Source organism: Bos mutus, chromosome 8, assembly GCF_027580195.1.
Source record: "Bos mutus isolate GX-2022 chromosome 8, NWIPB_WYAK_1.1, whole genome shotgun sequence".
NCBI classification, from domain to species: domain Eukaryota; kingdom Metazoa; phylum Chordata; class Mammalia; order Artiodactyla; family Bovidae; genus Bos; species Bos mutus.
This window is the reverse complement of record NC_091624.1, coordinates 104,397,868-104,413,127: the sequence shown is the minus strand read 5'-3', so window position 1 is coordinate 104,413,127 and position 15,260 is coordinate 104,397,868. Positions and strand designations below refer to the sequence as shown.

The following is a 15,260-nucleotide window of genomic DNA, read 5'->3' as shown; positions in this document are numbered from 1 at the left end:
TTAAAAAATAAGTTTTATAATGTGAGGAAGGAATATAAGCATCATTGATTCTACAGACTTCTTAGATCATGTGATTTGTTTTTCCAGAAAAATTCTCTATTTATTTTAACCTGAATGAACTTTTTAGACAACCCAATATTTTGCAATATTATCATTAGAAAACAGAGAAAATCTGCTTCTGGAGTCCTGAAAAGATGCATATTGGATTTTATCATTATTACTTATCCTGGTTATAAAGATTGGAATCCAGTCCCCTTGACCCTGGGAAGCATTTGTGTTCAGGAAACTTGTCTAAGCATGATTTTCTTTATATCTACTTCCAATGATACAAGAAAGTGGGCATAGGAGGATTCAAGCTATGATTTGATAAGAATAACCAACAATCCCAAATCTCACTGGCTTGAAACAGCGAAGGTCAATCCATGTCCACTCAGAGCTGATGGTAACCCTGGACAAGTGTCGTCACACTGTGACCTCAGCTCCTAGTGTGGTCCCTCTCTGGAACACTGGTGGTGACCACAGCAGAGGAAAACCAGAGCACGGGTCATCTCACATTTGGTAATAAATAATCCAGGCCAGAAGAGGCACAGATCACCAGGCTCAAAACTCACTGTTTATGTGTTTGTGCCCGCGTGCTCAGTCACGTCAGGTTCTTTGTGACCCTATCGGCCGCAGGCTGCCAAGCTCCTCTGTCTATGGGATTCTCAAGGCAAGAATACTGGGGTGCGTTACCATCTCCTCCTCCAGGGGATCTTCCAGACCCAGATATGGAACTGAGTCTCCTGCCTTAGCATTAGCCAGAACTATTTACCGTGAACACGAGAAAACGGACCTGGGAGGTGCAACCTCATCGTGTGTCTGGAAGGGAGACAAAGCCCACAGGTGGCAAAGGAAGTGGAGGTGGGGAAGGGTCTACTTTGTGCTTCTGAAAACTAAACAAGGATTCTGACAAGTCCAGGATTGAAGACAAGTGTGGACTGTGATCTGATCACTGTGATATCTTGAGGGGAGAACTAGAGCAGCTTTCAGTTCTGTTCAGTCTCTCAATCACGTCCAACTCTTTGTAACCTCATGGACTGCAGCATGCCAGGACTCCCTGTCCATCACCAACTGCTGGAGTTCACCCAAACTCATGTCCATTGAGTCAGAGATGCCATCCAACTATCGCATCCTCTGTCGTCCCCTTCTCCTCCCACCTTCAGTCTTTCCCAGCATCAGGGTCTTTTCAAATGAGTCAGCTCTTCACATCAGATGGCCAAAGTATTGGAGTTTCAGCTTCAACATCAGTTCTTCCAATGAATATTCAGGACTGATTTCCTTTAGTATGGACTGCTTGGATCTCCTTGCAGTCCCAGGGACTCTCAAGAGTCTTCACAACACCACAGTTCAAAAGCATCAATCCTTTGGTGCTCAGCTTTCTTTATAGTCCAACTCTCACACCCATACATAACTACTGGAAAAACCATAATCTTGACTAGACAGACCTTGTTGGCAAAGTAATGTCTCTGCTTTTTAATATGCTGTCTAGGCTGGTCACTGTCAGCAGTGATTTTGGAGACCCAGAAAATAGAGTCTGACACTGTTTCCACTGTTTCCCCATCTATTTGCCATGAAGTGATGGGACCAGATGCCATGATCTTCATTTTCTGAATGTTGAGCTTTAAGCCAACTTTTTCACTCTCTTCTTTCACTTTCATCAAGAGGCTCTTTAGTTCTTTTTCACTTTCTGCCATAAGGGTGGTGTCATCTGCATATCTGAGGTTATTGATATTTCTCCCAGCAATCTTGATTCCAGCTTGTGCTTCTGCCAGCCCAGCGCTTCTCATGATGTACTCTGCATATAAGTTAAATAAGCAGGGTGACAATATACAGCCTTGACATACTCCTTTTGCTACTCAGAACCGGTCTGTTGTTCCATGTCCAGTTCTAATTGTTGCTTCCTGACCTGCATACAGATTTCTCAAGAAGCAGGTCAGGTGGTCTGATATTCCCATCACTTTCAGAATTTTCCACAGTTTATTGTGATCCACCCAGTCAAAGGCTTTGGCATAGTCAAGAAAGCAGAAATAGATGTTTTTCTGGAACTCTCTTGCTTTTTCAATGATCCAGCAGATGTTGGCAATTTGATTTCTGGTTCCTCTCCCTTTTCTAAATCCAGCTTGAACATCTGGAAGTTCACAGTTCACATATTGTTGAAGCCTGGCTTGGATAATTTTGAGCATTACTTTACTAGCGTGTGAGATGAGTGCAGTTTTGCAGTAGTTTGAGCTTTCTTTGGCATTGCCTTTCTTTTGGATTGGACTGAAAACTGACCTGTTTCAGTCATGTGACCACTGCTGAGTTTTCCTGATATGCTGGCATATTGAGTGCAGCACTTTCACAGCATCATCTTATAGGATTTGAAATAGCTCAACTGGAATTCCATCACCTCCACTAGCTTTCTTTGTAGTGAGGCTTCCTAAAGCCCATTTGACTTCACAATCTAGGATGACTGGCTCTAAGTGAGTGATCACACTATCATGATTATCTGGGTCCTTAAGATCTTTCTTGTACAGTTCTTCTGTGTATTCTTGCCACCTCTTCTTAATATCTTCTGCTTATGTTAGGTCCATACCATTTCTGTCCTTTATCGAGCCCATCTTTGCATGACATGTTCCCTTGGTATCTCTAATTTTCTTGAAGAGATCTCTAGTCTTTCCCATTCTGTTTTTTTCCTCTATTTCTTTGCACTGATCACTGAGGAAGGCTTTCTTATCTCTCCTTGCTATTCTTTGGAACTCTGCATTAAAATGGGTATATCTTTCCTTTTCTCCTTTGCTTTTTGCTTCTCTTATTTTCACAGCTATTTGTAAGGCCTCCTCAGACAGCCATTTTGTTTTTTTGCATTTCTTTTTCTTGGGGATGGTCTTGATCCTTGTCTCCTGTACAATGTCACAAAGCTCCATCCACAGTTCATCAAGCACTCTATCAGATCTAGTCCCTTAAATCTATATCACACTTCCATTGTATAGTTGTTAGGGATTTGATTTAGGTCATACATGAATGGTCTAGTGGTTTTCCCTACTTTCTTCAGTTTAAGTCTGAATTTGGCAATAAGGAGTTCATGATCTGAGCCACAGTCAACTCACAGAGCAGCTTTAGAGGGCAAAACTCACTGCTTTAGAGAGAGCAGCTGTTAAGTAATGAGAGGACAACAGAGGAAAAAAAAACAAACAAAACAAAACAGTACTGATCTTTAACTCCACATTTGTTCAAACCATGTCAGGTCAGAGTTCAGTAAAATTAGTCACAAGCAGGTTACAGAAGAGTCCAGATAGTGCTCTAAAGTGTTGATTTAATCTAGCAGAGGTAATAGATTTTTCAGATTATAAAGACAGGCAGGCTGCCAGGCAAATTCAAGCATGGGAATGGTGTGCTTGTACTACACAGGGTCTCAAAAAAAAGAAAAAGACTGTGCCTCCAAGTACGGACCACGCTTCACCAGTTAATACTCATCCTTGTCCCTTACTAGTTCCACCAGACCCAACTGTTCACTTATGTGTGCATACACCCTCCAAAGTCAACTGGTTGTGTTCCACTTTGATTCAGGGCAAGAGATGGCTTGCACATATCTCAGGCAATTCTTTATAAATCAATTTAATGTAAGGCAAATTTTTGGTGAGATAATTAAGTAGCGACAATTTTAGATTACATTCCTTTACAAGATCATTGACTGAGCTAAACCATACGAATGGCACCATCTGCTGTAGTTGAGAAGCTTCTTGTCCAGATGCATAACTTTATCTTACCATGCATAGAAATGATCAAATGGATTGCCTTAGGACAAATACTGTCCTGCTGGTAGATGATAAGGCATGAATGGGTAAATATTGATTAGACTATAAGCCAGACTACTAAATTATAGCAAATTATACTCACTAATTTATGTTATAACCCAGACTACTATTAATCAAGAATTTATTGAAATAGAAATATATAGTGCACTTATAAGAAGCACAGCTTTGAAGGATAAGAAATTGATTAAACCAGAAAGTGGTGTGAATCTCCAAATCTAATGCAAACCAACATGCAGGCACTCTACAAGGTTAATATCCCAGGACAGTGAACATTTTCTCAATTCTTCTCTCAGTCCAAATTTGCTTTTAATTTGAGAAAGAGGTATAACAAACATCACAGTATATTGCTTTTGATTAGTTAAAACAGTCCTTTCAGTAGGGTGATTCATTATCCGTTGGATGATGATCAATCCTGGTAAATTCTCCCAGTTCCTCTGAATTGTCAAACCGATGAGTAATTCTGGCTGTGAAATGGGCAAGCGGCTCAAAGGTATTTTTCTGAGTTATGCTGAAAAATTTCCTGCTTGTGTCATGGCTTTTTTCCTAGGGGGTTTGTTTCGATCACATTGGTATTTATCTTTCAATCTGTAAAACCCAAATTGTATTACACTTAATCCCTCATTTCTTCCAGTGTAAAAGCTGTATAAGAATTTTGAATATAGTAATGCTTATAGAAAAAGTATTATATTAGTTTCAAAATTATTTTGAGTTTCATTTAAGACTAAAAGCCAGAGAGATGAAGAAAAAAAAAATAGCTTTTTTTTATAAGTGTTAAAGTAAAATGAAGCAAACTGAAAAAGAAAATGAACTGTCTGCAGGACTGTATTCTTGGAATTCTAGGTGGTGAATCACACAGATTTTGTGAACTCTGATGTTTATCATCCTGGAGGGCAATTCACAACCGCAGAATCCTACATGTTACATTCATACTAATTACAATCCTCATAAACTTAGTAAATGAATGATGCTGCATAGAGTCTTTATTTGCCATGTAAAGGCTTTTACTTTAAGAAATGAAATGGCAGAACTGCATTATATCCTAAGTCATTAACTTGACAAATCTTTCCAATCACCAGATGAGAAAAACACAATTAAAAAGGGTAAGGTATTTTGAAAGGTCATTCCATCGTCCCTGACTTAGGCTTCAATTATGGGAGCTTTACTTCCATCTTTTCTATAGGACATGATTCTCAAGACTAGCAAAAAAATCTAGATGTTGCTAGAAATGCTACTTAAGTGCACATTGTTACTGACATTTGTTTATATTTTTTGTGTGTGACCTGCTTAAGGAAACTTGAATTATATTTGTGACTTCTCTCCCCTGTGCATTCTTGCCCCGGAAGTTTTGTATTTCTAGAACATCATCTTTATTATACCTATATACCTTTCTAATACCTTTTCCCAACACCTCAAGATCTGACATTTTCATATTTAACTTCAATCAGAAATCAGGAAGACAGATAAAACTTGTAAGCTATGTCTAACACTGATTTGGGGACCAAATTCTTTATTCCTTTGGCAAAGGGGCAGTTTTACATCAGATTTATCTGTCAGCGGGGAGGGTGGGTCATGGTATGGACTATAGGATTTATGTGAATACAGAAAAGGGAGTTTAAGACATTAAATAGGGTAAAATTGGCTCCAAGTTGCATAAACACCTTTTGTTTGTAAACTTAGCTTGATGTTAAAGCCCCTGCATTATGTCATTTCAAAAATTTTTAAACTTTGTGATTTGATCATATATTTTCTCCAAATTGTGCCATCAGATTTAAGAACTTATGTCATGGCTCTGTCTCTATGTCATCCACAGAGGATCTGCTTGATGATTGTTAAATTCAACTTAATGAGACCTAGTAAGCCTAAATTGTAAGCACTAAGATCAAATATAGAACCAGAGACAATTTTCAATTTCTATTCTTACTATACTCCTTGGAAGGAAAGTTATGTCTAACCTAGATAGCATATTCAAAAGCAAAGACATTACTTTGCCAACAAAGGTCCGTCTAGTCAAGGCTATGGTTTTTCCAGTGGTCATGTATGGATGTGAGAGTTGGACTGTGAAGAAGGCTAAGCGCCGAAGAATTGATGCTTTTGAACTGTGGTGTTGGAAAAGACTCTTGAGAGTCCCTTGGACTGCAAGGAGATCCAACTGGTCCATTCTGAAGGAGATCAGCCCTGGGATTTCTTTGGAAGGAATGATGCTAAAGCTGAAACTCCAGTACTTTGGCCACCTCATGCGAAGAGTTGACTCATTGGAAAAGACTCTGATGCTGGGAGGGATTGGGGGCAGGAGGAGAAGGGGACGACAGAGGATGAGATGGCTGGATGGCATCGCTGACTCAATGGACGTGAGTCTGGGTGAACTCTGGGAGTTGGTGATGGACAGGGAGGCCTGGCGTGCTGCGATTCATGGGGGTCTCAAAGAGTCAGACACGACTGAGCAACTGAACTGAACTGAACTGATTCTTACTATGGGATCTACCTATGTTTAGGAATTACTTATTTACTGAAGACAGAAAATACAGTAATAAAATTGTATACTATTTGTATGTAGTATATCTTTTGCTTTTAAAAGAAAGGGCAGGAGTAAATAATTTTTTTAATGTTTGCACCTTTTTTGTTTCTCTTTTTCCTACAGGAATAAGGCAGGGAAAAAAAAACTATTAACATATTCAATGAAAATACTTTTAAATTAAATATATTACTCACATCAAATACTGTATTATAAAGTTAAATATACTTAATAACTATTGTGTGATGTTAATGAATTAAAAATGAGCCCACTTGTATCATATTTATATTGAACTTGATTGAAGTAATTTTTGTTAACTATACTTTGAATAGATACTAGAATCTTTTTTCAAAAGATTTTTTTTTCTTTAATGTGGACCATTTTTAAAGTTTTTATTGAATGTGTCACAATACTGCTTCTATTTTATGTTTTGGTTTTTTGGCCCCAAAGCATGTGGGATCTTAGCTCTCCCACCATGGACAGAGTTCGCACCCCCTTCATTGGAAGGTAACATCTTAACCACTGGACCTCCAGGGAAGACCCAATATTAGAATCTTATATTCAAATAGTGAGAATCAAAACATTATCAACAGTAATAGTTATCAATAGGAAAACCTGATTACTATACAACCCCTCTCCCCATTTAATTACTGCTGATATTTACAATGTACTCTCCTTTATAACTGCAGGGTAGTTTTTGGTTTTTTTTTTTTTTTTAGGAGAATGAGAACCAGTTAGAAATGGCAATAGTGAATACGAATACTTTATTTTCCTTCCCATCCCCTGCCTTTTCAGTGTAATGCCAATAGACCTCCGTGTGTCCACATAATCATGGTATCCAATTATAAATAACTCCAGTTCATTTCAGTTCAGTTGCTCAGTCATGTCCAACTATTTGCGACCTCATGAATCACAGCATGCCAGGCCTCCCTGTCCATCACCAACTCCCGGAGTTCACTTAAACTCACGTCCATCGAGTCGGTAATGCCATCCAGCCATCTCATCCTCTGTCATCCCCTTTCCCTCCTGCCCCCAATCCCTCCCAGCATCAGAGTCTTTTCCAATGAGTCAACTCTTCACATGAGGTGGCCAAAGTACTGGAGTTTCAGCTTTAGCATCATTCTTTCCAAAGAACACCCAGGGCTGATCTCCTTTAGAATGGACTGGTTGGATCTCCTTGAAGTCCAAGGGACTCTCAAGAGTCTTCTCCAACACCACAGTTCAAAAGTATCTTCGGTGCTCAGATATCTGTTAGATTTATATTATCTAATCATCGTAATCACTTCTATAGTTGATGATTTCAAGAAGAATAAAAGTTAATATGAAAGCTATTGTGATGTTTTCTAGAACCATTGTTTTTATTATACTGCAAGGTAGATACATGCAATATTTAATACCTTTTTCATTAATTTGGTGATTCTCAGGGGTACATATGATTCTTCATAAATAAAAAGTAATTCAACTGAGTTTTTACATTCTTTTTAGAGGGACAAAAAATGGCATATTCTTGCTTTTTAAGTTAACTACTAAGCAAAGTTTAAAAACTCACATTTACTCTATAGAGGTGTATCACATTCTGCATGACATTTACTCTATAGACCTGTATCACATTCTGAGGATAAAAATATGTAAAAGATAGACTATCCTCTCAAAAAGCTACTCCTGGTGGGTTTCACAGACAGACTGAATAAGGGAAGATACCACTGTATACCTAGACTTTCCTGGAGTTTCCTAAAGCAGTTCTTTCTAGAATCATAGTTTATAAATTAAAATTATATTTTGTCCCTCTTATTATTTCCTTTATTCCTACCCATCTCAATACTGAATAAAAAATATATTGAATAATTCCCTGTCAAGATCTTAACAACATATTAGTATAAATCAAATATATACTCAAAATAGTTTAATAACTATTACTACTCTCTCTTTCACCTGGGTTAAAATCTAATTCTCCCAAGGAGTATTGCTTTTCCACATCTAAAAAAAAATTCACAAAATGTTGGTAATCTCAAAGAGTTTGTGAGAAGGGTTTTGAGGTAAGCGGGTCTAGGCTGTGACTAAGCTGTATAACCTTTCCTTGTGCATGAGGGAGACAGAGTCCTAGAGGAAGAAAGGAGGGAAGATACTTTGAATATACAGTATATACACTAAAATATACTTTGAATATACTTCCTCCTCTTTCTGGACTTTCATTTGCTCTTACAAGAATCATCTCTGGTCTGCTTCCCTATCAATCTGTAGTTCACTCCTTGAAGTCTTAGGCCTGGATGTCCCTGGTCAGAACTTTGGAAGTTCTGACTTTTTGACAATTCAATGTGGCTATCATATACATCTCAAAGTTAACATGCTTAACCATAGAACTAATACCTCTTTGACCTTCCTCATGAGTAAATATTACCACTGCATGCCATTACCCAGCGGAAAGCCACTTTTGACTCCTGATTTTCCCTTAATCCTCAAAATTCAGTTCAGAAGCACATCCTGTCTCTTTCACCTGCAAATATATTTTCTCTAAAAAAAAAAAAAAAAACAAAACTACATCTTTCTAACTCCGCCTGCGATGCTTCATCTCTGCAGCTAGCAACCTAGCCACATCATCCTCGGCTCTGAACTATCGTTTTCATGGTAGCACCTCTGCTTCCATTTTTACCTCTTCTATCTGATCTTCACATAGAAATGAGAGTGATCACTCCTCTCAATAAAATCCTTCCAAAATCCATCCAAAATAAGCTGTATGCTTACCAAGTTTTATAAAACCCTCCATGACCTGGCTCTGTGATCACCACCATTTTTCCTCACTCATTCTACTCCAAATAAATCATGTTAGGAAGCATTCCTAAAGTTTTCTAACTTTGAAAAATTGCTGGCAGTAGGATGCGTTGTCACCCTCTTCTGGCCACCTACTGCCGGCACTGCGGAAATGCCAGATTGCTCCAAGCTCCAAGAAATGAATCACAGGAGTTTTCTTGCTTTGGGCTATCATACTCCTAATTTATGAGACTGTTGAGTCCAGTGCAACAGGAAATTTCAGAGAGGAATCTCAGGTCTATAGTTCACGAGGTGCTGACTCAAGTCAGCATTCTCAGAGATTTTCTACTTTGACTTTTACTTGACATATTTCCAAGCTCCTTCTTATCTACAGGACATGTACTGGCACAGAGCCTGACAAAACACTCGGCGATGATCATAAATTAGTGATTTATCATTTCTTCCTCCCACATCTGATAATCCCCTATTGTTTTCCTGAATTTAATTTTGCTTTCCTCCTTCCTAGATTTCATCAGTAGGAGAATGGTGGATGTTTCCATGGCAAGATTTTCAGGCATCTGAGGGTTCTTTTGTGAGGGTGAGAATAGCAGATCTTAAGGGGCATGGTTTCACACTTCTATTCCTAAATCCAGTGTGAGCCCTTGCCCTTTGCCTTTCCAAATCACAATATCAGGAGTGCATTTTTTTAAGAGACATTCTACCCTTTTGAATGATCTCATTCAATAGGAAAATTTTTGTTTACTCTCAGACTTCAGTGTATGCCATACTGAATTCCAATGTACAAACTGCTGCACATAAGCAGTGCCTTAAATATCACAAAGGCTAAGATAATTACTAACTCTTAAGATATCTGTTTGCTAATCAATTCTTTTTTATGGGTCAAAAATAAATCTGCTATCATACTTCCAGTGTCTCTATGATCTGAGAGATAGACTTTGTATACATCTATGTATGTAATGTAACTGACTTCATACTTGAAAATTTACTCCTTCCCTGAGATCATGATGAAATTAATGCCTTTAACAAAATTTCTTGAGAAAAAGAATGAAGTCATCTCAGACCTCTCTTCCTTTAAAAAAAAAAAAAAACTCTCATGTCTTCACTCTGTTTCTTTTTAATTTCTTTCTTTCTTTATTTCTGCTTCATCCACCCACCCCTTCATGCTCTCCTAATTCTGCCTTAATCTCTTTATCCAGATGTGTTTATGCTGTGCCTCATAGAATTTGTAGTTTCCTTAAACAGATCATTAAGTACCCCCACTTTCTGGATAACAACTTATAGAATGAATGAGCTTTCATTTCTGTTTAGCTCAGTGAGGAAAATCAATGAGTAAACTGGTAATTTCATTTACAAATCGACTATGGAACTTCAACTATTACTCAGAGCCCTTGAGACATTTATACGTGTATAAATAAGCACCTAATATTATAAGCAGATTTACAGTTTTCACTTGGACGATATTTTATAAAACACTAGTTGATATGGATTATTTTGAAAATACAATTATATGTTAATAAAAGTGAACCTTATTTTGAAAGACAACCATTCAGTCTTAGCAAGGCAGAGTGAGCATTGCTAAATATTAATTCTTTCAATAGAAGTAACATTTTTAATGATAAAATATTTTGCCATCAACTTTTACTTATTTAGATATTTAACTGAATAAATTAGTCAGAGATGCAATTCATAGTAAGGCATAAAGGAAGCCATGACAGCAGATTTATAATTTACTTGGCATGGTGGGAAAATAGCATCAAACATACAAGAAAAGTTAATACGATTTTTTTACATTAATGTACATCATTGTAATGAAAAGAATAGTGGAGCTTGTTGGAGGCCAGACAGGATTACTTTATTTAGACAGTAGAAATTTCTTTCTTAGGAACCATTTAGGCGAAGAAAATAATTTTCTGTTGCTGTGCTACTAAATGGATAAAAAGGACTTCTATGTTTTATTTCACCACATCTTTAAAAAAAACAGTACTGGGTCTTTTACAAACCTCATACAGGAATAGTTTTATTTTAATTCTGGCAGCTCAGCACAGACTGAAATATTATGTATTAGATAAGTTTTTCTTTTTATTGACCTATGGCTGCTCAAAAGCCAAAGCAAACACACATACAAAAAAGTAAACACTGTATTTGGCCCAGGGTGTAAGACTACGGGCATTTTCAAACAATATTTGTGAGAGTATAATTGCTATAAATTTTTCTCAAGGGAAATTTGGCAATACAGATCAATGCATACAGCTATCAGTGCAACAATTCCAGTTCTAAGAATTAAAACTAAGAAAATAATACAAAATGCATGTAGAGTTATATATTCATGTATGTATATGTGTGTGTACACATTTGCACATATATATTCATGTATATAACAATCATTATATACATGTTCATTATTGTATTAGTCCTAATAGAGAGTGCATAGATTGTTATGACACATCTATACAGTGGAGTCATATACTGCCGTTTAATCTATAGATTTAACTTACATGCAAGTTTGATATACTTCTAAATATTTAAAAATCTATAAATAATAAATTCTATCGAGCATAAGAGTATTATTGATGTTTAAATAATTGGGGGTCATAACACAAACTATGGATAAGAGATGTCATTGTTTGGTAGAATATTTTCCTTCACCTACGTCTCTGTTTTATAATTTTTTTCTGCCTCGATTATATATTACTTTAAAAACTGGTGATGAATACAGATCTTCCTCAGTTTATGATTGGGTTACATCCAGATAATCCCACTGTAGGTTGAAAATAGCCTTAAGTTGAAAAAGCATTTAATACACCTAACCTATGAATGTCATAGCTTATGCCAGCCTACCTGAAACATGATCAGAACACTTAGTGGGCAAAATCATCAAACCCAAAGCCTGTGTGCTCAGATGCTCAGTCGTGTCTGACTCTTTGTGATGCCATGGACTGTAACCCACCAGGCTCCTCTGTCCTTGGGATCCTCCAGGCAAGAATACTGGAATGACTTGCCATTTCCTCCTACATGGGATCTTCCCAACATTTTATAATAAAGTATTGACTATTTCATGTAACTTATTGAATACTGTACTGTCAGTAAAAAACAGAATGGCTGTCTGGGTACAGAAGGGTTGTGAGTGTATCCACTGTTTACTCCCCTGGTCACATGGCTGATGGGTGCTGTAGATGCCATAACCCAGCATCCTGAGAGCAGATACCATGCAACACTGGGCCAGGAAAAGATCAAAATTCAAGGCTGGAGGTGTGGTTCCTGCTGAATGCTTGTCACTGTCACACCATACAAAAGTCCAAAAAATTTAAGTCGAACTGTCATAAATCAGAGACCAACTGTAAATACACTGGAAAAGATCTGGCAAAAATAATGCCACATATACAAATGAGTGCACGCATGAGTGTCTGCCCTTTCAGGGCACTCACCTTTGGTAAGGAAGCCCGTGATCCTGAACTCTGTGTGGTCATGGTCAGCACAGTGGTTATTCCCAAGGCTACCCGGGCCGGGGCAGCATCCATGTTGATCCAGAAGGAAACCCAGGAGAGAATGACAATCAGGAGGCTTGGAATGTACATCTGGATCAGATAGTAGCCCATTTGTCGTTCAAGATGGAATCGCACTTCTATACATGTAAACTTTCCTGATGGGTTGCAAAATAAATGCAGCAATTGGTAAAAACAGGTCTTCACTATTGCATCAAAGGTCACAATGTTGCTTTCATAATAATTTTGCCTTAAACATTATAATGTTATAATGAAATGGGGTCCTAAGTCATATATGCAAATTGGTTTCTGAAAAATATTTTTTTTTATGTGTATGTTGGCATCTAGAAGCAATGTAATAGAAAAGTGTTCTATTTCAGGAATAATATATAAAATTATTACTTCATATTTTATTAGCACTTCATAGTTGTCTAGGTACTAAAAAGTCTATTATTTCCCATGACTTATGTCTGTTTTTGTACCTTTTTTTAAACACTGTACCTTGAGATTCTAGCCAGGATAATTAGGCAAAAAAAAAAAAAAAAAATTTAGATTGAAAAGTAAGTAGCAAAACTATCTCTGTAAGCAGAAGCCATTAACTTTGTATTTAGAAAATCCTAAAAAACTCATTAAAAATCTATTTGAGCTGAAAAGCTCATCAAGGTTACAAGATACACTACCAGTATAGAAAAAGCAATTGTGTTTCTGTACACTAGCAATGAATAATCCAAAAATTAAATTGAGAAAACAATTCCATTTAGATAGAACCAAATAAAATAAAATATTTAGAAATAAAGTTAACAAAAAGTGTAAAACTTATACAATAAAAAATAACAAAACATACATCAGCGTCACTTTTGCTGTCTCGTACACAGGGTTATTGTTATCATCTTTCTAAATTCCATATATATGCGTTAGTATACTGTATTGCTGATGTATGGAACAGTCTTATGGACTCTGTGGGAGAGGGAGAGGGAGAGGGTGGGAAGATTTGGGAGAATGGCATTGAAACATGTAAAATATCATGTATGAAACGAGATGCCAGTCCACGTTCAATGCACGATACTGGATGCTTGGGGCTAGTGCACTGGGACGACCCAGAGGGATGGTATGGGGAGGGAGGAGGGAGGAGGGTTCAGAATGGGGAGCACATGTATACCTGTGATGGATTCATTTTGATATTTGGCAAAACTAATACAATTATGTAAAGTTTAAAAATAAAATAAAGTTTAAAAAAAAATAACAAAACAGTTGAATAAAATTAAAGAAGATTATAAAAAAAGGTCATTGTGTAGCCATTAATCAGAAGACTCATATGGTTAAAATTTAAATATTTCCCATCTTGATTTATAAGTTTATTGCAATTTCTATCAAAATCCTACCTGGTTTTTATGTAGAAATTGTCAGGCTGATCTTAAAATTAGTATGAAAATGCAAGTGAAGTCGCTCAGTCGTGTCTGACTCTTTGCGACCCCATGGACTGTACCCCACCAGGCTCCTCTGTCCATGGGATTCTCCAGGCAAGAATACTGGAGTGGGTTGCCATTTCCTTCTCCAGGGGAAAATGCAAGGGACCTACAATAGCCAAAAATAGCCTTGAGGGGAAAAAAGAGCAAATTTGGTAAAGTCACACTTTGTAATTTCAAGACATGCTGCAAATTTACAATAATCACAAACTGTGGTACTGTGGAGAAGGGAATGGCAAACCACTTCAGTATTCTTGCCTTGAGAACCACATGAACAGTATGAGAAGGCAAAATGATAGGATACTGAAAGAGAAACTCCCCAGGTCGGTAGGTGCCCAATATGCTACTGGAGATCAGTGGAGAAATAACTCCAGAAAGAATGAAGGGATGGAGCCAAAGCAAAAACAATACCCAGCTGTGGATGTGACTGGTGATAGAAGCAAGGTCCGATGCTGTAAATAGCAATATTGCATAGGAACCTGGAATGTTAGGTCCATGAATCAAGGCAAATTGGAAGTGCTCAAACAGGAGATGGCAAGAGTGAATGTCGACATTCTAGGAATCAGCGAACTAAAAGGGACTGGAATGGGTGAATTTAACTCAGATGACCATTATATCTACTACTGTGGGCAGGAATCCCTTAGAAGAAATTGAGTAGCCATCATGGTCAACAAAAGAGTCTGAAATGCAGTACTTGGATGGAATCTCAAAAATGACAGAATGATCTCTGTTCATTTCCAAGGCAAATCATTCGATCTCTATGCCCCAACCGGTAACACTGAGGAAGCTGAAGTTGAATGGTTCTATGAAGACCTACAAGACCTTTGAGAACTAACACCCCAAAAAGATGTCCTTTTCATTATAGGGGACGGGAATGCAAAAGTAGGAAGTCAAGAAACACCTAGGGTAAGAGGCAAATTTGGCCTTGGAATACAGAATGAAGCAGGGCAAAGGCTAATAGAGTTTTGCCAAGAGAAAGCACTGGTCATAACAAACACCCTCTTCCAACAACACAAGAGGAGACTCTACACATGGACATCACCAGATGGGAAATCAGATTGATTATATTCTTTGCAGCCAAAAATGGAGAAGCTCTATACAGACAGCGAAAACAAGACCGGGAGCTGACTGTGGCTCAGATCATGAACTCCTTATTGCCAAATTCAGACTTAAATTGAAGAAAGTAGGGAAAACC

The 15,260-nt window shown here is 37.5% G+C and overlaps 1 protein-coding gene across 2 annotated transcripts in view; it reads right to left on the bottom strand.

The window, feature by feature from the left end:
* Positions 1-15,260, bottom strand: part of GLRA3 (glycine receptor alpha 3) — a 201,029-nt gene that overhangs the window by 25,977 nt on the left and 159,792 nt on the right. For both annotated transcript variants that reach the window (XM_005892179.2, XM_005892180.2), the window contains exon 7: positions 12,543-12,757. In XM_005892179.2, coding sequence (XP_005892241.1) covers positions 12,543-12,757 — 215 coding nt within the window. The remainder of the gene's footprint in view (positions 1-12,542; positions 12,758-15,260) is intronic.